The 21,208-nt window shown below is 43.9% G+C and overlaps 1 protein-coding gene across 6 annotated transcripts in view; it reads left to right on the forward strand.

Annotated features, from left to right (window-relative positions):
* Nucleotides 1–21,208, forward strand: part of NEURL1 (neuralized E3 ubiquitin protein ligase 1) — a 92,512-nt gene that overhangs the window by 25,130 nt on the left and 46,174 nt on the right. Inside the window, exons 1-2 of one of the 6 annotated variants that reach the window (XM_035268980.3) lie at nucleotides 18,755–19,001; nucleotides 19,343–19,423. The exons of 3 other annotated variants lie outside the window; for them this stretch is intronic. In XM_035268980.3, the coding sequence (XP_035124871.1) occupies nucleotides 18,764–19,001; nucleotides 19,343–19,423 (319 nt within the window). In that variant the 5' untranslated portion in view covers nucleotides 18,755–18,763. Of the gene's footprint in view, nucleotides 5,412–18,754; nucleotides 19,424–21,208 lie in introns of those variants that run through there. 2 more of the 6 variants (XM_035268983.3, XM_078346426.1) reach the window with 2 other exon arrangements.

Genomic DNA, 21,208 nt, shown 5'->3' on the forward strand with positions numbered 1-21,208 from the left:
TAGCTTGCAATTATTTTCTCCCATTCTGCAGGTGATCTCGTCACTCTGTTGATTTTTTCTTTTGCTGTGCAGAAACTTTTTTGTTTAATACAATTCCATTTGTCTACTTTTGCTTTTGTTGCCTGTGCTTTTGAGCTTTTCTTTATAAAATCTTTGTCCGGACCAAAGTCCTGAAGCATTTCTTCTATGTTTTCTTCTAGTAGTTTTATAGTTTTGGGTCTTACATTTAAGTCTTTAACCAATTTTGAGTTAATTTTTATATATGATGAGAGATACGGGTGAAGTTTTCATTTTTCTGCATACGGATATCCAGTTTTCCTAGCACCGTTTATTGAAAAGACTGTCCCATCCCCAGTGAATATTCTTGTCACCTTTATTGAAAATCAGTCTGCTGTAAATTCATGGGTTTATTTCTGGATTTCCTATTCTGTTCCATTGATTTGTGTGTCTGTTTTTATGCCAGTGCCGTTCTGTTTTGGTCTTTTTAATATATTTTGAGGTCTGGTAGTGTGGTATGTCCAGCTTTGTCCTTTTCACTCAGGATTGCTTTGACTATTTGGGGGGTGTCCGCACAATTTTTAGGATTTTTTTTCTATTTTGGTGAAGGATGTCTTTGGTATTTTGATAGGAATTGCATTGAATCTGTAGATTGCTTTGGGTGGTCTGGTCATGTTCACAATATTAATTCTTTTAATCCATAAACATGGATGTCTTTCGATTTTTTGTGTCCTCTTCAATTTTCTTCATCAGTGTTTTATAGTTCTTATTATAGAGATCTTTCACTTCCTGGGATAAATTTATTCCTAGATATATTTTTTTGTAGCTGTTGTAAATGGGATTGCTTTACTGGTTTCTTTTTCCACTAGTTTGTTTTCGGTGTATAGAAATGCTGCTGATTTTTGTATGTTGATTTTTTATTCTGCAACTGTACTGAATTCATTTATTAGTTCTAAGAGTTTTTTTGTGGAGTTTTTTGTTTTTCTCTTGTTTGTTTGCTTTTTTGAGATGGACTCTCACTCTGCTGTTCAGGCTAGAGTGCAGTGGCACTACCTTGGTTCACTGTAACCTCCTCCTCCCAGGTTCAAACTATTCTCCTGCCTCAGCCACCCGATTAGCTGGGATTACAGGCTTGCACTATAATGCCGGGCAACTTTTTGTATTTTCAGTAGAGATGGGGTTTCGCCATGTTGGCCAGGATGGTCTGAAACTCCTGACCTCAAGTGATCCTCCCGCCTAGTCCTCCTATAGTACTGGTATTACAGGTGTGAGCCACCATGCCTGGTGAGTCTTTGTTTTTCTATGTATAAGATAGTTTATCTGCTACAGGGACGAGTTGACTTCTTGTTGTCTAATATGGACGCTCTTTGTTCTTCTCTTCCTTAATTGCTGTGGCTAGTACTTTCACTACTGTGGTGAATAAAAGTGGTAATAGTGGGCATTCTTGTCTTGTTTCAGATCTTGGAGAAAAAGCTTTCAAATTATCCCCTTTCAGTATAATGTTGGCTATAATTTTGTGCTATGTGGGCTTTATTGTGTTGACTTATAGTCCTTCTATACCTAACTTGTTGAGAGTTTTTTTATCATGAAGGGATGCTGAATTTTATCAAGTACTTTTTGTGCATCTATTGAGATGATCATATGGTTTTTGTCCTTCATTCTGTTGATGTGTTGTATCATGTTTATTGATTTGTGTATGTTGTATCCCTGAGATAAATTCTGCTTGATAGTGGTGAATCACCTTTTTGATGTGCTGCTAAATTTGGTTGACCAGTATTTTGTTGACCAGTATTTTGCTTCTGTATTTACTGGGGATATTGGCCAGTAGTTTTCTTTTTTTTCTGTTGTGTACTTGTCTGGTTTTTGTATAGGGTAATGCTGGCCTCATTGAATGAGTTTGGAAGAATTTTTTCCTCTTTAATTTTCTGGAAGCATTTGAGAAGAATTGGCATCAGTTTTTCTTCAGATGTTTGGTAAAATTCAGCAGTGAGGCCATCAGATCCTGTGCTTTTCTTTGCTGGAAGACTTATTACAGATTCAATCTTCTTACTTGGAATTAGTCTGCTCTGGTTTTGTATTTTTTTCTTGGTTCAATCTTGGTAGGTAGGTTTCATGTGTCCAGGAATTTCTCAATTTCTGCTAGGTTTTCTTTAAAAAAAATTTTTTTTCTGCATACGAATGCCGGGCTATAGCCACTAGGTTTTCTAATTTGTTTGTGTATAGTTGTTTGTAATAGTCTCTAATTATCCTTTGTATTTCTGTGGTATCACTGGTTTTTAAAATTTATTTTATTTTATTTTTTAGTAAAAGCAAGTTTATTAGAGAAGTAAAGAATAGGCAGAGACAGAGCATAGGCAAAGCAGCTCTGAGGGTACCTAGTTGGCTATTTTTATGGTTATTTTTTATCATATACTAAACAAGGAAAGGATTATTTGAGTTTTCCAGGAAAGGGGCAGAGAATTTTTGGAACTGAGAGTTCCTTTTCCCTTTATGATATAGGATGACTTAGGGATGTTGCCATGGCATTTGTAAACTGTTATGGCACTGGTGGGAGTGTCTTTTTAGTATGCTATTGGCACTTTCATTGCTATCATGGTTTTGGTGGGTTTTGGCTGGCTGGCTTCTTTTATTGAATCTTTTTTTTTGAGACAGTCTTACTCTGTTGCCCAGGCTGGAGTGCAGTGACACAATCTTGGCTCACTGCAAACGCCATTCCCACGTTCAAGCGATTCTCCTGCCTCGGCCTTTCAAGTAGCTAGGATTACAGGCGTGCACCACCATGCCTGGCTAATTTTTACATTTTTAGTAGAGATAGGGCTTCACCATGTTGGTCAGGCTGGTCTTGAACTCCTGACCTCAAGTGATCTGCCCATGTTGGCCTCCCAGAGTACTGGGATTACAGGCATGAGTCACTGAGCCTGGCCTGTTGCATCTTGTTTTATCAGCAGGGTCTTTGTGACTTGTATCTTGTGATCCCCTATCTTATCCTGTGATGAAGAATACCTAATCTCCTGGCATGCAGTCCATCATTTTACCTAGGCCCTGTTGAAGATGGAGTCACTCTGGTTTGAACACCTCTGACATATTTTCCCCTCGCTTTTACAAGGGAACCCTTAATCCTTTGGATTGTAGAGGGATGAATATCCATCTTCTCTAACTTCTGCAGGCTGAATAGGGTGATGATGTTCTGTCTATAACGGCCTCTTGTATTTAGAGAGGAGCTCAGTCAGGAAATGTTGGTATAAAGACTGGGTGTGGTAGCTCACGCCTGTAATCCAGCACTTTGGGAGGCTGAGGTGGACTGATCACCTGGGTCAGGAGTTCGAAATCAGCCTGGCCAACATGGTGAAATCCTGTCTCTACTAAAAACACAAAAATTAGGTTGGGCATGGTGGCTCATTCCTTTAATCCCAGTACTTTTGAAGCTGACGAGGGTGGATCACTTGAGGTCAGGTGTTTGAGACCAGCCTGGCCAACCTACTGTAACCCCGTCTCTACTAAAAATACAAAAATTAGCTGGGTGTGGTAGCAGGCGCCTGTAATTCCAGCTACTTGGGAGGCTGAGGCAGGAGAATCCCTTGAACTTGGGAGGTGGAGGGTGTAGTGAGCCAAGATTACACCATTGCACTCCAGTCTGGGTGACAGAGCAAGACTCTGTCTCAAAAAGAAAAAAAAAAGAAAAAAATACAAAAATTAGCCAATCGTGGTGGTGTATGCCTGTAGTCCCAGCTACTCAGGAGTCTGAGGCAGGAGAATTGCTTGAATCTGGGAGGTGGAGGTTGCAGTGAGCCAAGGTGGTCCAGTGCACTCCAGCCTGAGCAACAGAGTGAGACTCCGTCTAAAAAAAAAAAAAAGAAGAAAGACAATGTTGGTATGATGAGGGTCATTTATAACTCTGACTTCTGACAAAAGGTGATATGAGGAAGATTAATAAGTGTTCATTTTAAGAAAATGTTGAGTAGGCTTATCCTGCATTTCTACACAGAGTACAACAGCAATATGTTTCACAACAGTACATCAATGTAAGTAAAAGTATTCCAAATAAACTAAATGACAAGGCTTTCCAGGAACTGGGCAAGGGTTGGAACCAAGCTGATTTGGGGTTGCTAGTCGATTCCAATATATGCCCAGAATTAGAATACTGACCTGGATTTTTATATTACCTATTCCTCTTGTTTCTTCTGAGCAGCAGTCAGAGATCACTGATTGGTTCACAGGAATAAGCAGAGTTAGTCTAAATTGCAACAGATAAGACTAGAATCTAATAACAGATAAGACTAGAATCTAATAACAGGTGTACCATAGTTTTTGAAACACAAATTTTCTCTCTCCAGTCTTCATTTTTATTAAAGCAAATCATGGTTTTGTTTTCAAAATAAGCTTTAGTCTTATTATAATTGGCTTGATTATTTGTATCAAGTGTAGCAAGAATAATTATTTGCTATATAAGCACCTTTTAAAGTTGACTTTGGAGTCTCACTCTGTCACCCAGGCTGCAGTGCAGTAGCATGATCTTGGCTCACTCCAACCTCTGCCTCCTGGGTTCAAGCAATTCTCCTTCCTCAGCCTTATGAGTAGCTGAGACTATGGGCACCTGCCACCACCACTAGCTAATTTTTGTATTTTTAGTAGAGACGGGGTTTCACCATGTTGGTCAGGCTGGTCTTGAACTCCTAACCTTGTGATCCACCTGCTTTGGCCTCCTAAAGTCCTGGGATTACAGGCGTGAGCCACTGTGCCTGGCTGGATTAGACTTTTTAAAGACTTGAGCTGAGCCATTGGTTTATGACTGCAAATACTTGTATGAAATGGATATATTTCTCTCCTCTCAAGATCCCAAGGTAATTTGTGGGGGAAGGGGGGACTCTCACTCCTAAGCCTGTTAGAAAAATGACATTCTATACTTACCACAGGTGAGGAACCCTGTACAGGGACTGTGTAGACAAGATATGAGGCTAGTTTTCCCAAGGAGATTTTATTCCTTAAAGGAATCTGTTTATATCTGAAAGAATGCCATTCCAGTCATAGCCTTGGTAAAAGAACTAGTCTCCAACTGTCTTCTGTTACAAAAGAAAACAGTTGCTTATTCCACTTTTGTAAATAATTGTATTGCCATAAGTTAAGAATACTCACAAATAGTTTCCAAATTCTGGAGAAATCAAGCAGAGAGAAGGAAATATGCTCCAATTTTGCTTACAGGAGGATTCTTTACTCAATTGCTAAACGCTGTAAATAATTGAAAAGTGTTCTTCACTCTGAAGTTGATCGATTGATGCTGTGATCTATTTTCTTTGGGTCAGGGGTCTCTTCAGTATCATCCCTTTGTGGTTCACCATGGAAGATGTTACTGGAAAGTGGTCCCAATTCAGACCCCAAGAGAGGGTTCTTGGATCTTATGCAAGAAAAAATTTGGGGTGAGTCTACAGAGTAAAGTGAAAGCAAGTTTATTAGAGAAGTAAAGAAACAAAAGAGTGGCTTCTCTACAGACAGAACAGCCTCTGTGGTATCAGTTGTAATGTCTGTTTTTATATTTCTGATTTTATGTATTTGGGTCTTTTATCTTTTTTCTTGGTTAGTCTAGCTAATGCCTTGTCAATTATGTTTATCCTATTGAAAACCCCCAACTTTTTGTTGATCTTTTGTATTTTTTTTTAGTCTCAATTTATTTTATTTCTACTCTGGTCTTTACTATTCCTTTTATGCTACTAATTTTGCATTCTGTTTGTTTTTTCTTTTCTAGTGCCTGGACATGCTTCACTAGATTATTTTTTACTGTATTTGTTTATTCCTATAAACTTTCCTCTTAATATTGTTTTTGCTGTATCCTATAGGTTTTGCTTTGTTATGTTTCTATTTTATTTATTTATTTATTTTAAGACGGAGTTTCGCTCTTGCTGCCCAAGCTGATATGCAATGGTGTGATCTTGGCTCACTGCAACTTCTGTCTCCCAGGTTCAAGTGATTCTCCTGTCTCAGCCTCCCAAATAGCTGGGATTACAGGCATGCACCACCATGCCTGGCTAATTTTTTTTTTTTTTTTGGTATTTTTAGCAGAAACAGGGTCAGGGTTTCACCATGTTAGCTAGGCTGGTGTTGAACTCCTGACCTCAAATGATCTGCCCATCTCGACCTCCCAATGTGCTGGGATTACAGGCATGAGTCACCATGCCTGGCCATGTTTCTATTTTTATACTTTTCAAGACATTTTAAAATTTTCTTCCTAATTCCTGTAATGAACCATTGATTGTTCAGGAGCATGTTATTTAATTTCATGTATTTGTACAAATTCATAAGTTCTTATTACTGATTTCTAGTTTTATTTCATTGTGATCAGAAATGATAGTTGATATGATATGATTTCAACTCTTTTTTTTTCCTTTTTTTGAGATAAGAGTCTTGCTCTGTCACCCAGGCTGGAGTGCAGTGGCACAATCTGGGCTCACTGCAATCTCTGCCTCCCAGGTTCAAGCAATTCTTCTGCTTCAGCCCTCTGGGTAGCTGGGATTAAAGATGTGTGCCACCACACCCAACTAACTTTTGTATTATTAGTAGAGATGGGGTTTCATGTCTTGGCCAGGATGGTCTCAAACTTCTGACCTCATGTAATCCACCTGCCTTGGCCTCCCAAAGTGCTGGGTTTACAGACGTGAGCCACTATGCCTGGCCATGATTTCAGTTCTTTTAGAATTGTTGAGACTTGTTTTGTGGACTGAAATGTGGTCTATCCTAGATAATGTTTCATGTGCTGATAAAAATAATATGTATTCTGTAGCTGTTTGATGAAATGTTCTGTAAATGCCTATGCAGAGTGCAGTTTAAATTTAATGTTTCCTTGTAGATATCCTATCTAGATGATCTATCATATGCCGAGAGTAAGGTGTTAAAGTCCCCAACTATTATTGCATTGGGTTTTAGCTTTACTTTTTTTTTTAAATATATTTTTATTTATTAGAGGTGGAGTCTTGCTATGTTGCCCACGCTGGTCTTGAACTCCTGGCCTCAAGCTACCCTCCTGCCTTGGCCTCCCAAAGTGCTGGGATTACAGATGTGAGCCACCATGCCTGGCCCCCACTTTTTTTTTAGACAGGGTCTCATTTTATTGCCTAGAGTGAAGTGCAGTAGTATGATCCTAGCTCACTGCAACCTTAAACTCCTGGGCTCAAGTTATCTTCCTGCCTCAGCCTCCTGAGGGCATATACCATGCCTGGCTTTTTTTTTTTTTTTTTTTTTTTTTAGTAGAGATGAAGACTCACTATGTTGCCCAGGCTGGTCTCGAACTTCTGGCCTCAAGTAACCTCTTACCTCAGTCTCCCAAAGTGCTGGGATTATAGGCCTGAGCCACTGTAAGGGAGGCCACTGGGAGGCATAGAGCCTGGTCTTTATCTCTCCCTTTAGATCTAATAATTTCTGCTTTATATATCTGGGTGCTCCATTATTTGGCATGTATAATTTTTGATTGTTATATCTTCTTGCTGAATTAATCCCTTTATCATTATATAATGACCTTCTTTGTCTCTATTTAGCATTTTGACTTAAAGTCTGCTTTATCTGATATAAACATAGCTTTTTCTGCCAATTTTGGTTTCTGTTTTCATGGAATATCTTCATTCATCCCTTCATTTTCAGTCTATATATGTCTTTACAGGTGAAGTGAGTTTCTTGTAGGTAGCATATAATTAAATCATTTATTTTCTTATCCATTCAGGTAGTGTATATCTTTTAAATGGAGGAATTTAATCTGTTTACATTCAAGGTCATTGTTGATAGGTGAGGACTTACTCTTGCCAATTTGTTAATTGTTTTCTGATTATTTTGTGTATTTTTTCTCTCTTACTGTTTATCATTGTGGTTTGGGTTTTTTTTTTTTTGGGTAGTGATAAGGTTTGATTCTTTTTCTCCTTTGTATTTGCTCTATCAGTGAGTTTTACACTTTTATGTGTTTTCATGATAGTGATGATTGTCTTTTTGCTTCCAGATGTAGGACTCCATTGAACATTTCTTATAAGTCTAGTCTAGTGGTGATGAATTCTTTCAGTTTTTGCTTGTGTGGGAAGCAAATTTCCTTCAGAAATTAAGGATAGCTTTGCTGGATATGTTATTCTTGGCTGATGATTATTTTCTTTTAGCACTTTGACTGTATCATCCCATTCTCTACTGGCCTGTAAGGTTTCTGTGGAGAAATCTGCTCTTAGTCTAATAGATATATCTCTTGCTGATTTTAGAATTCTCTGTCTTTTTGTTTTCTTCTTTTTTTTAGAGACTCCTTTTGTGCCGTGAAATGTGGTCTATCCTGCATAATGTTTCATGTGCTGATAAAATATGTATTCTGCAACTGTTTGATGAAATGTTCTGTAAATGCCTGTACACAGTGCAGTTTAAACTTAATGTTTCCTTGTTGATTTCCTATCTAGATGATCTATCCAATGCCAAGAGTAAGGTGTTGAAGTTCCCAACTGTTATTTCAGTGGAATATCTTTATCCATCTCTTTTCTCTGTGAATTCTCCTTGTCTTTGACTTTTGACAATTTGACTATAATGGCCTCAGGGAGGGCCTTTTTTGGTTAAATCTTTGGGAATCTTTGAGTTTCCTTGATCTGGATGTCCATATCTTTCCCCAGACTTTTTTCATTTTTTCTGAACATCTTTCTTGAATTAATTTTCCCCAGACTTAATAAGTTTTCAGCTATGATTTCATTAAATAGGTTTCCTTCTCTTCTCCTTTTAAAACTCCTATAATACAAATATTTGATTGCTTAATAGTGTCTCATAAGTCTTGTAATTTTTATTGACTTTTTTGTTCTAATTTCTTTTTTTTGTCTGACTGGGTAATTTCAAATGACCTATCTTTCGAATTTAAAGAATCTTTCTTCCACTTGATCAAGGGCTGTTGAAGCTCTCTATTGCATTTTTTATTTTGTTCATCAAACTTTTCGACTGCAGGACTTCTGTTTGGTTCTTTTAAAATTATTTCTATCTCTGTTGAATTTCTCTTTCACACTGTGAATTGTTTTCCTGATTTTTGTTATATTGTCTATCTGTATTTTTTTTTTTTTTTGTACCTTGTTGATTTCCTTAAGACCCCTTTTTTAATTCCCTTTCTTGAATTTGAGGATTTCCTTCCCATATGGGTCTCTTACTAGAGAGTTATTATGTTCCTTTGGTGGTGTCATTTTTTTTTTATTTTTGAGTTTCTTGTGTCCCCACATCCCCACATTGATACCTGTACATCTAGTGGATCAATCCTCTCTTCCAAATTTTTTTAGTATAGCTTTTGTAGAGAAAGGTTTTTATCTGCAGTTGGATTGTTGTATGCCAGTTGGGAAGAGTGTGATGACTCTGTTTCTGGATTGGTCCAGTGACATAGTCTCTGTGCATCTTCTTCAGCTGCACTGAACATCAGCGATAACTATGGGCACCCCCTTAGCCTAGGCCTAGGTGCAGTGGCATCATAGGTTATTAATATCACGTGAGGGCCTCCTATTCTCATTTAACCTGTAAGGGGAAGACTTAGCCAAGGGGATCTCTCTTGGTATCAAGTTTGACATGGCCTACAAGCATATGCAGCAGCCCTGGGCTCAGGTGCAGGTGCTTAGAGTGGCTGCGGGGCTGGGGTCCTAGGCTCAGGGTCTTGTAAGCCTATTGTGCCACCTGGGTCATGGGGTGCAGCTTTGCTCTCTGTGGCAAGGTTGGATGTATGTTGCCCACAGAGCCAGCATCTATGACTCCGAGGCACCCCCTACCAGCTCAGACCCATAAGCTGGGTTGTACCTGTGATTCTACTTCTAGGAGGGACAGGGCACAGTACTTGTCTGATTCCTGGGAAGAAGTGCTCTAAAGATTTGGGCCTGGGAAACAGCATTTGGCTGCAATTCAGGAACTTGAGCCAATAAGGTTCAACAGCAACTCAGGTCCCAGGGTATGAGGCATTGTGTAGTTTGACTCTAGAACAAGGAATTGTGGGGCTTGGCAGTATTCCAGACTGTGTGATGCCAGGTGTAGCAGCAGCAAGTATCCCAGAAAGGTGGAGCACAGCTGTCATTTGGGCACTGAGGGGGCAAGGAACAGCACAGTGATGACTTTACTCCCCAGGGAGAGGAGTATGTCAGCAGCTCAGGCTCTAGAGTGGCTAGCCCAGCTCTGGGGAAATGGAGTACTAGGGTTGTTTGGCCTGTAGGGCGGGATGTCTCAGTTCAGCCACACCTCTATTTCCCTGGGACACGGGGTACTAGGTCAGCTCAGTCCTGGGATGCACAGTTGCTCATCTTGGCCAGCGTGGGGTGCTGCTTCGACTCATGCCTTGGGGGTGATAGGGGACATGATTGTCCTGGGTAGCCAAGGAGCTGTTTCCCTGGGATGCAGGGCACCACTTTAGCTTAGACACTGGGTGAGTGACTGCTTCAGGTGGCCAAGGTAGTGTTTTCTGGGATGTAAGGCACTCCTTCAACTAAGGCACCAGAGAGAAGTGACTGTCCTGAGCAGCCAAGGTACTGTGTTTAGGAGGCAAGGTACCTAGGGAACTGGTTAGGCTCTGGCCCACGGGGGCTGGAGGAGGGGTAGGTGGAGTGGCTCTACCTCTGCCTGGCCCTGCAGGGAAGGGTGTAATAGCTGCTGGCAGCTTGGCTTGGGGATATTGGGCTACTAGGCTGGGATGGCTTAGGGTGGCTTAGCTTCAGGGATGAAGGGGACCCATGGTGACTCACCCCGGCAGCAAGATGTGCTCCAGCTGTTGTTCCAATTCTGAGATGGCATAGCAGAGTAGCCAGATGGGCCACAGAGGGGGCTGGTGCAGTGTTGGCTTCTTCTTTGGAGGACCACTGCTCTGTGGACTCCAGGCAGCTTTGTCAGCTGATCTTATGCCTGTAAGAATTGCAGGGGACCACAGTGGTGAGCTCTGTAAGTGGCAAAGGTGTTGATGGGGGTTGCTGGCACTCTCTTGCTTACCTCCTGGTTCCCAGCTGGTCCTGGTTGGGGAATGGAGTGGTAAAGTCCCAGCATTTTCTTCTGTTCTCTGTGTAGCCATCCCAAGTTTCTGTTACTCATCCGATGAACTCTGGCACTCTCCCTCAGTTATTTTTATTAAAATATTGTTGGCTGGGCCCTGTGGCTCATTCCCGTAACCCCAGCAGTTTGGGAGGCCGAAGCAGGTGCATCACCTGAGGTCAGGAGTTTGGGAGCAGCCTGGCCAACATGGCGAAAACTCTGTCCCTACTAAAAATACAAAAATTAGCTGGGTATGGTAGTGGGCACCTGTAATTCCAGCTACTCTGGAGGCTAAGGCAGGAGAAGCTCTTGAACTCAGGAGGTGGAGGTTGCAGTTAGCCAAAATTGCGCCATTGCACTACAGCCTGGGTGACAAGAGTGAAACTTTGTCTAAAAAAAAATATATAAATATATATATTTGTTTATTTATTGTTTTGGCTGTCTTTGTGATGGGTAGGAACACTAGAGGGTTCCAGTCTTCTTCTACTCCTGAGTATGATAACTTTTTTTTTTGATATAGAATCTCTATCTGTTGGCCAGGCTGGAGTGAGTGACATGATCCCGGCTCACTGCAAACCTCTGTCTTCTGGGCTTAAGCAATCCTCCTGCCTCAGGCTCCCAAGTAGCTGGGATTACAGGCGTGCACCACCACACCCAGCTCATTTTTTTGTATTTTTAGTAGAGACGGGGTTTCACCATATTTGTCAGACTGATCTTGAACTCTTGACCTCAGGTAATCTGTCTGCCTCAGCCTCAGTGCTGGGATTATAGTTGTGAGCTACTGTCCCTCCCGCCCCCCTGCCCCCCGCCTATGATAGCATTTTTAATGGACCATCCTTTAGGGCATCTTTCTAAAGCTTTCAAGTTAGTTTTTGTACTTAAAAAAATAATTGGGGTAAAATAAACATAACATAAAACTTAAATATTTAACTTTTTTTTTTTTTTTAAAGAGACAGGGTTTCACTACGTTGGCCAGGCTGGTCTCAAACTCCCGACCTCATCATCTGCCTGCCTCAGCCTTCCAAAGTGCTGGGATTACAGGCATGAGCCACGGCACCCAGCCCTTAAACATTTAATTTAACTGTCCTAACCATTTGTGAAGTGTACGGTTCAGTGGCATTAAGTATATGTGTTATTTTGCAACCATTGGCACCATCCATCTCCAGCACTTTGTTCATTTTTCCAAACTGGCACCCTTTACCCATTAAACAGTAGCTTCCATTTCCCACTGCCCCCAACCCCAGGCAAGCACCATACTACTTTCCGTCTCTGTGAATTTGAGTACTCTCGGTATCTCAGATAAGTGGAATCATACAGTATTTGGTTTTTTTGTGACTTGCTTATTTCACTTAGCATAATGTCCTCAAAATTCATTCTTGTTTTGGCATATATTAGAAACTCTTTCTTTTTTAAGGTTGAATGATATTCCATTGTTGTCTGCGCCACATTTTGCTTTTCCATTCATCAGTCAGTGAACATTTGGGTTGCTTCCATGTTTTGGTTATTGTGAAAAATGCTACCACGAACACAGGTTTATGAATTCTGTTCAAGTCCAAGTCCCTGCTTTCTGTTCTTTTGGGTATGTACCCCAAAGTGGAATTGCTGGATCATATGGTAATTCTATTTTTAATTTTTTGAGGAACTGATTCATCTTAGCTTTTATAGAAGCAACACTTTTTTCCCCTACCCCCTCCTCTCACACTCTTACATATATATTTTTTGAGACAGAGTCTAGGTGTGTCACCCAGGCTGGAGTGCAGTGGTGTGATCATGGCTCACTGCAACCTCCTGGGCTGAGGTGATCTTCCTACTTCAGCCTCTGGAGTAGCTGGGACCACAGGTGCACACCACTATGCCCGGCTAATTTTTATATTTTTTGTAGAGATGAGGTTTCATTCACCATGTTGCCCAGGGTGGTCTTGAACTCCTGAGCTCAAGCAATCTGCCCATCTGAGCTCAAGCAATCTGCCCATCTTGGCCTCCCAAAGTGCTGGGATTACAGGCTTGAACCACCTCGCCTAGCTCACACTCACATTTAATAGGTTTAAAAATATGCCTTTATTAAACTATGACAAAAATATACTGCACATATTTAAAATGCACCGTTTGATGTGTTTTGACATATGCATGTACCTGTGAAATCATCAGCACCATGAAGTTAGTGGACATTTCCATCACCCTCACAAGTTCCCTTGTGCCTTAAGTAATTCCCCTCTCCTACTCCTCCCTGCTGCACCCCCGCCCCTGCCATAATCAAGTAACCACCAGCTGCTTTCTGTCACTATAGATTAGTTTACAGTTTTTAGAGTTCTATATAACGGGAATGGTACAGTATGGACTCTTTCTGTAGCTTCTTTCATTCAGCATAATTACTTTGCGATTCATGCATGCTATGGTGTGTATCAATAATCTATATATTTTTTTATTTGAGACAGAGTCTCGCTCTGTCACCCAGGCTGGAGTGCAGTGGTGCGATCTTGGCTCACTGCAACCTTCACTTCCTGGGTTCAAGCGATTGTCGTGCCTGGGTCTTCTGAGTAGTTTCAGCACTTTGGGAGGCGGAGGCTGGCAGATCACCTGAAGTCAGGAGTTCATGATCAGCCTGACCAACATGGTGAAACCTTGTTTCTACTAAAAATACAAAAATTAGGTAGGCGTGGTGGTGCATGTCTGTAATCCTAGCTACTCAGGAGGCTGAGGCAGGAGAATCGCTTGCGCCTGGGAGGCAGAGGTTGCAGTGAGCAGAGATAGTGGCATTGCACTCCAGCCTGGGAGACAGAGTGAGATTCTGTCTCAAAACAAATGAACAAACCAACAAACCAAAGTTTTTGGAGAATTTTTTCTTTTTTGTTTCTTTTTTTTTTTTTGAGACAGGATCTTGTGCTGTTACCCAGGCTGGAGTGCAGTGGTAAAATCACAGCTCACTGTAGCCTTGACCTCCCAGGCTCAAGCAATTCTCCCACCACAGCCTCCTGAGTAGCTGGGACTACAGGCATATGCCACTACAGTTGGCTGATTTTGAACTTTTTGTAGAGATGGGGTTTTTCGATGTTGCCCAGGGTGGTCTTGAACTCCTTGGCTCGAGCAATCCTCTTACTTTGGCCTCCCAAATTGCTGGAATTACAGGCATGAGCCACTGCACCCAGCCAATGAACATTTTTTCATGTGCTTATTTGCCATTTGCATATTTACTTTGGTGAAGTGTCTGTCTACATTTTTGCCCATTATTTTTCATTAGGTCGTTTTCTTATTTTCGAGTTTTAAGAATTGTTTATATATTCTGGATTCTCTATTAGATATGTGCTTTGCAATGAATTTCTCCCTGTCTATGGCTAATCTTTTCATTCTTTTTTTTTACTTTTTGCTTGAAAACTTTATTAAAATAAGGATTAAACCTGAAAAAAGAGTGATGAGAATGCTAGCCCTTTGCATAAAATCAGCAAGAAAAAGGAAACAGGGAGAGAAAGAGGAAAGGAAGGAAGGGAGGAAGGAAGGGAGGGAGGGAGGGGCGGAGGGAGCAGAGGGAGGGTTCATTCTCTTAAGAGAGACTTTTAATACTTTTTATGTCCTATTTAAATAAATCACGGTTTCCTGGAATACCAACCTGTCATCAAGTTTAGGGACACCACAGCTTCTCATGTTGGGTGTGCAGTTCTCATGTGAGGGAGTAAAGGGGTGTGTGGGGACACCAGGGAAGACACCCCCAGCTTTGAAGATTCCATGTACTAAGAGCATCAATTAGAATGCTCTCCAGAGGAAATGGAGCCATCATATGGCTGAGGACCCTGTTTTTAACTTGAAGGGGCAAGGTGTCTGATGAAAAGATCACATATTTCAGCTTCTTGTTCAGCTTGGTATAGGCATGTGACTACATTCTGGTCAATGAGATGCAAATTGGAATTGGTGGGTGGACTTTGATTAAGGCTCCTTTAAAGAGCGGGCAGGCAGCTAATGTATGTCCTTTGGTTTTGGTTTTCTGTGTTCTGTTTCCTGACTGGAATGTGGGCAAGCTGGCTGGAGCTTCAGCAGTTATTTCAGACTATGAAGCAACTTTGCAGTGACATGTGGAGGATGGGGTCGAAAGATGAAAGAAGCCCAGGTCTCTCATAATTACAGAGCTGCCACACTAGCTATGTCTGTGTACCTGTAGACTTTTCCTATGTTAGAGAAAACACTTAAAATATTTTAAAAGTGATGTTATTTCTGTTTTTTTGTTACTAGCAACCAAATGCAATTCCTAACAGACACAGTTGGTTAACATAACAGTGCATCAGGAGCAAGTCAGCTGTACTGCATATATGCTTAGATCCTTGAGATCACAGTGGGAGAACATTTTAACCCCTGTTTTTCTGCTTTTCACACTTCTAAAATTTTCTTTTACATTCACACTTTTTTTTTTGAGATGGAGTCTTGCTCTTTTTTCCAGGCTGGAGTTCAGTGGCCTGATCTCTGCTCACTGCAACCTCTACCTCCTGGGTTTAACCTCTACCTCCTGGGTTCAACCATTGCCTCAGCCTCCCGAGTAGCTAGGACTACAAGCATGCACCACCACACCCAGCTAATTTTTGTATTATTTATATCATTTTGAGTCAGAGTCTTGCTCTTGTAGCCAAGGATGGAATGCAGTGGCGTGATCTGGGCTCATTGCAACCTCCGCCTCCCTGGTTTAAGCAATTCTCCTGCCTCAGCCTCCTGAGTAGCTGGGATTACAGCGCCTGTCACCACACCCGGCTAATTTTTGTAGTTTTGGTAGAGTTTAACCAGGTTGGCCAGGGTGGTCTCTAACTCCTGACCTCCCACCTTGGCCTCCCAAAGTGCTGGGATTACAGGCATGAGCCACTGTGCCCAGCCTGATTTTTGTATTTTTAGTAGAGACAGGGTTTTACCATATTGGCCAGGCTGGTCTCGAACTCCTGTCCTCAAGTGATCTGCTCACCTAGGCCTCCCAAAGTGCTGGGATTACAGGCGTGAGCCACTGCAGCCCGTCTTCACATTTATTTTTATCATGACTTTTTTCTCCAACACTACCACCATCTTTAACTTTATCATCTTCTGCTTAATATCATTATCAGTATGAGTAAGAATCATTTTCATTATCATAACCGTCTTTAGAGGATTCTCTTCTTGTTGATGGAGGGTGATTTGTGTATAAAATGTATTTTTCTTTTTTTTAATTTATTTGTTTATTTTATTTATTTTTATTTTAATACATATATTATTGCATTTTAGGTTTGGGGGTACATGTGAAGAACAGGCAAGATTGTTGCATAGGTACACACATGGCAGTGTGATTTGCTGCCTTCCTCCCCTTAAAATGTATTTTTCTTATTAAATATTCCTTTGGGGATGAAGGGAGGGGAGGCTGAGGGAGGCTTTGTCATTGAGGAACATCTGTAGAAAGGGGTGGAATTGGTACTCAGACTTAGGACAGCTCCAGTATTCACTGGGCATGGCCCATGTCAATCATTTCTGTGCTGCAAATGGCCAGGATTGCTCCCACATGGGGATGCCCTCTAGGCACATAAGTGAAACAACAGGGATGGATTTCAGTCTTCTGCCAGAGTTGGCTGGTAGGGCAGGTCAGGGTCAGTACTGCTTATGAAGAAAGGCAGAAGTAATTGAACTTGATAGTATAAGAAATAAGAGGCCGGGCGTGGTGGCTCATGCCTGTAATCCTAGCATTTTGGGAAGCCGAGGTAGGCGGATCACCTGAGGTCAGGAGTTCAAGACCAGCCTGGCCATCATGGTGAAACCCCATCTTTAAAAAAAAAGAAAAGAAAAGAAATAAGAAACTGTTGGAGGCTTTTGAGGTGGGGAGTAGCATGGTTTGTGTCTCAAGGATTAGGGATGGGTGGAGGGGACACATAGGTGGGTAGGCCACTTGGGAGGCTTTCATGGTAGTCCAGGCATGAGGTAATACAGGTCATGTGTTAGACAGGTTAAGTAGACATTAAGAGAGGATTAAATATACATACATACATGCCTACGTACATACATAATCAGGGGAAATGCCTATGTGAGGAAAAATAAGGAGGAAGCTGGGGGAGTCTGGGGAAGCCATCAGACCTCCGTGCAAGTGGGACCCTGAGCGAAGGAGAGGGGTAAGAAGGGGAGGAAGTTTGGTGGGAGCATATCAGACTATAGCGCAATTCTAAGAAAAGTTCTGCAAAGCCTTGGGGTGTCGTCCAGCCAGAGCCACAGGCCCTGGCCAGTGGCGTCCCACATCTCCCTGGAATGGGCCTGCCTTAGTATCCCTGCCTCACTGCATCACCAGCTGGGGTCAGCTGTGGGAAGCGTTACCTTGGAGTAGACATGGGGATGGAATTCAGAGCTCCATAGCTGGGGCCCTCGGTCAAGTGTGCACCTCGCAGTGTAAGATCCAGAAGCCCATTTTCCCAGATGACATGGGGATGACTGGGGTGAGAGACATGGGAAGGTGGATTGCTGTTGTCTCAGGCCTATCTGTTGCGAATAGCAAATGCTGGCCTGGACTGGCTTAAGCAGTATGTAGCTGTACTAAGCAGAAAACAGGATGTCCCAAGGTGGGTGGGTTTCAGGGCTGGTTGAATCAAGGCTCTATGATGAGGTTCTTCCCATCTCTCTACTCTGCCATCCTTGGGTTGGCTTCCTTGTAGACCAGTAGTGACATGGCCATGGCAGTCCCAGGAATTGCAGCCGGACACAATGATATCTAGAGAAAGGAGAACGGTCCCTCTGTTCTGCTGCTTTTCTGTGGAGCAAGGATCCCTTCCTCAGAGGGGTTCCAGCAGATTTTCCACTGTGGGAAATCTATGCCTCATTGGCTAGAAGTGGGTCACATGGTCATTCTTGATGCTGTCACTGGGAAGGGGACTGGAACAATCATGATTGGCTTACGCCGGGGGATGGCACCCTGGCTCCATGTGAGAACTGCCTGGGGAGCTGGGCACCACACTTCGAATTTCTCTGTGAATTGGTCTAGTGTAGATACTGGGTGTCAGCAATTTTTTTTTTTTTTTTTTTGAGACAGGGGCTTGCCCAGGCTGGAATACAGTGGTGTGATTTCTGCTCACTGCAGCTTTGACCTCCTGGGCTAAAGCAACCCTCCCACCTCAGCCTCCTGAATAACTGGGACTACAGACATGTACCACCATGCCCAGCTAATTTTTAACTTTTTTTTTAGGGACTGGGTCTTGCTATGCTGCCCAGACTGGTCTCAAACTCTTGGGCTCCAGTGATCCTCCTACTTCAGCCTCCCAAAGAGCTAGGATTACAGGTGTGAGCTACCACAATTGACTGTACCAGTAATTTTATTACTTCCTTAGGTGATGCTGATGTGCAACCAGGGCTGAGGACTGCTGTTGTCTTGGGGTGGTGTAGATTGATGTTGGGCATCAGCCACCATGTCCATTACAGTCACTTACTAGTTTTTTGTGGCTTAGACAAGTCATTTACTTTCTTTCAGCTTTGGTTTTCTCATCTGTAAAACGGGGTCTGGCAATAGCTACCTCCTGTGCTTCCTGGGAAGCCTGAAACAGTTCATGAGTGCTTACAGGCTTTGCAAACTGTAAGTCACTGACACCCAGGGGATGGCTGCTATCATTCTCATTCAATTTGGAGGGAAAGCACAGCTCCCTCTGCTGCCAAGAACAGCCAGGGCAGAGATTTCTCTTGCGCACAGCTTCCTGTCATTACAACAAAAAACGAAAAAGAAGGGAAAACGACAGACTGGGAAGCCACAGGCAATTGCAATGGGCTTTTTTCTTCTTGGAAGGCACGGGTTTGAAGACGCTGCTATAAATGGTTTATGCAAATGAGCTGGAGGCACTCTGTCCCCCGCTGCTTTAATCCGGGAGAAGCTGGGAGGGAGCCAGGCGCAAGGTTTTCTGCCCCTCCTCCCTGTAGTCCTGCAGTGAGGTGGCTGTGGGCAGGCAGATGCTCTTCTGCTGCCTCCAGGGAAGATGGTCAGATAAGACCCTGCACTCTGGCTCCCCCCTGTTCCAGGACACACCTGGCTTCGTGGCTTCTTGGCTCTTTCTGCTTGAGTGAGCACAGGCTGGTGCTGCCAAATAGTACTGCAGGAACAAGGAGGGCCCCGCTGGTGCTTCGAGGTCACGGCCAGGCAGTCTGTCACCTTTGGGTCCCACTGGGTCCACAGGGACCTGTGGCACTGTGGCTGGGAGGGTGACCTCAGAGCTGAGGCCTGGAGAGGAGCAGATGGGAGCAGAAAAAAGAGCCCGCACCATCAGCTCCAGGCTTTCATTTTCCCTCCCTTCTCCTCTCCCTTTTTTTTTCCTTTCTTCATGGAATCTACTTTAGCACTAGGGAGTGACCACCTTATCAGATGGTAAGATCTAGAGAGAAAAAGATACCTGTCTGCCCTCAGGGTGCTCACAGTGTGGGAAGGGCCTGCCACGGCTGCCAGGCTGGGGCTGCACAGAGGACTGGCTGGACAGCCTTGGAGAGGGTAGGTCTATTCCACCTCGGGGCATTGGGATGATCTCAGAGGAAAGGCTCCTCTGAGCTGGGGGCTGAAGGGGAGGTGGGAGTGTTTGTGGGACCAGTGTCGGGGAGAGGTACTCTAGGAGAGGGAAAATGTTCAAAGAACAATGGACATGTGATGTGCCATGTTCTAGAACACACCTGGCTTGTGTGCATGGAGCATAGGTACATGGGGTGGGGGGTTATGGAAAGTGAGGCCAGATACAAGAGCTGGGGCCAGTTCACAGAGGACCTTAAATAATCCCCAAAGTGGGGGTCAAGTTTATCCTGAGGTGCTGGGGAGCCACAGGAGCTACAGGGGTGAGTCAGGCAGAGGCCAGCCTGGCAGCCCTACGGAGGGGGATGGAGGCTGGAACGATTGTCCAGAGTAGGATGATGCTGGGGCCCTGAACCGTGGGCAGAGCCAGGGGATGGAAGGAGGGGTTGGACTTGAGAAGGACGCAGTGATCTCTTGGATGGGGGAATCTGGGCTGACGCCAGATTTCCCGCCTGGATAGCAGAACTCAAGGGGTAAGCTGGGCCTCAGAACCTCAGGGGTGCCCACGTTGGGTGGGGCAGGACGAGGATCGAGAATCAGTCACTTCCAGTGAAGAACGTGCTGCTGGCCCGTCCTGGGTTTCCCACCAGACCTTGGTGGAAGGGGGAATGGGAGAAGGAGCTGCTTCTTCAGACAGTTTAGAAATTCTTGATTGCCTCCCCGCAAATGATCCCCACCCACAGCCCTGATTCAGAGAACTCCTGGTTTGGAGATAAAGTGAATCAGTCCAATGCCGCCATTTCACAGGTGTGAAAAGTGTGTCCTGAGAGGGAACTGACTTGCCCAGGTCACACAGTGAATTATGGCAGGTGGTATCATGGTTAGTGAAAGTGGACCCCCAAACAGAGTCTGATGTAACCCACCTCCTTCACTTGCCCTGAGAACAAAGAGCTCTCTTCTCCAGAGGGGAAGTGGGCTTGGCTAAGCAGGGTTGAGGTTGTGAGGGGTGCAGCATTTGTCCTAGAGAGGGGAGGGGCTCTTGGGGAAGAGACCTCCTGCCCTATTTGCCTGCTGGTGGAGCCCAACCCAGGAGCTGCATTTGCTGCCTACCTTCTGGAGCCCTGATTGCCACCACCACCAGGAGGGAGAAGCCTTGGAGACATTAAAAGAGGCTGCCCTCCCTAAAGCCCAGAGCCTTAGGGCCTGCCTGGGACTCAGGAGTTCTGATTCCCAGGAAAGGCTTTGCTTTCTCAACGTTGACCCTGCAGCATGCTGGGGTCTCTGGAGGACGTCATCCCGACGGGCGAGGTGTCTGGGGGGCAGAAGCCTGAGACCAGTTACTGGAGAGGGAGGAAAGGAAGGCAGTGGTAGTGAGCCATGGACGAATGTGTACGCTGCAAGATGGGGCAGCTGCAGGGAACAGCTAGGAGCGAGGGCAGTGGGTCTCTGTCATTGCCGTCACCCTGTGGTGGCTGTCCTTCTTGTGCTGTCCTCTGTGCAGGAATACCACAGTCCTGACAGCCACCTTTGGTGGCCATACCTGAACTCAGGTTCAGGAGGGTGGGGCAGCCAGCCCTGAGCCAGCCACATGCCCACAGTCCTCAGGTCTTTAGGGACTAAAAGCCCGTGTTTGTGGGGCTGTGAGATGTGAATTGTCTGGGGTTCCAGTCAGGGACTCAGTCTGGGGCTAGGACTGGAGGCGTAGTAGGGGACAGAGTTCCTTCCTGGACTCAGTGGGGATGAAAGCCACTGGCCTGACTGGGCACGGTGGCT

This window comes from Callithrix jacchus, chromosome 12 (assembly GCF_049354715.1).
Source record: "Callithrix jacchus isolate 240 chromosome 12, calJac240_pri, whole genome shotgun sequence".
NCBI lineage: Eukaryota > Metazoa > Chordata > Mammalia > Primates > Cebidae > Callithrix > Callithrix jacchus.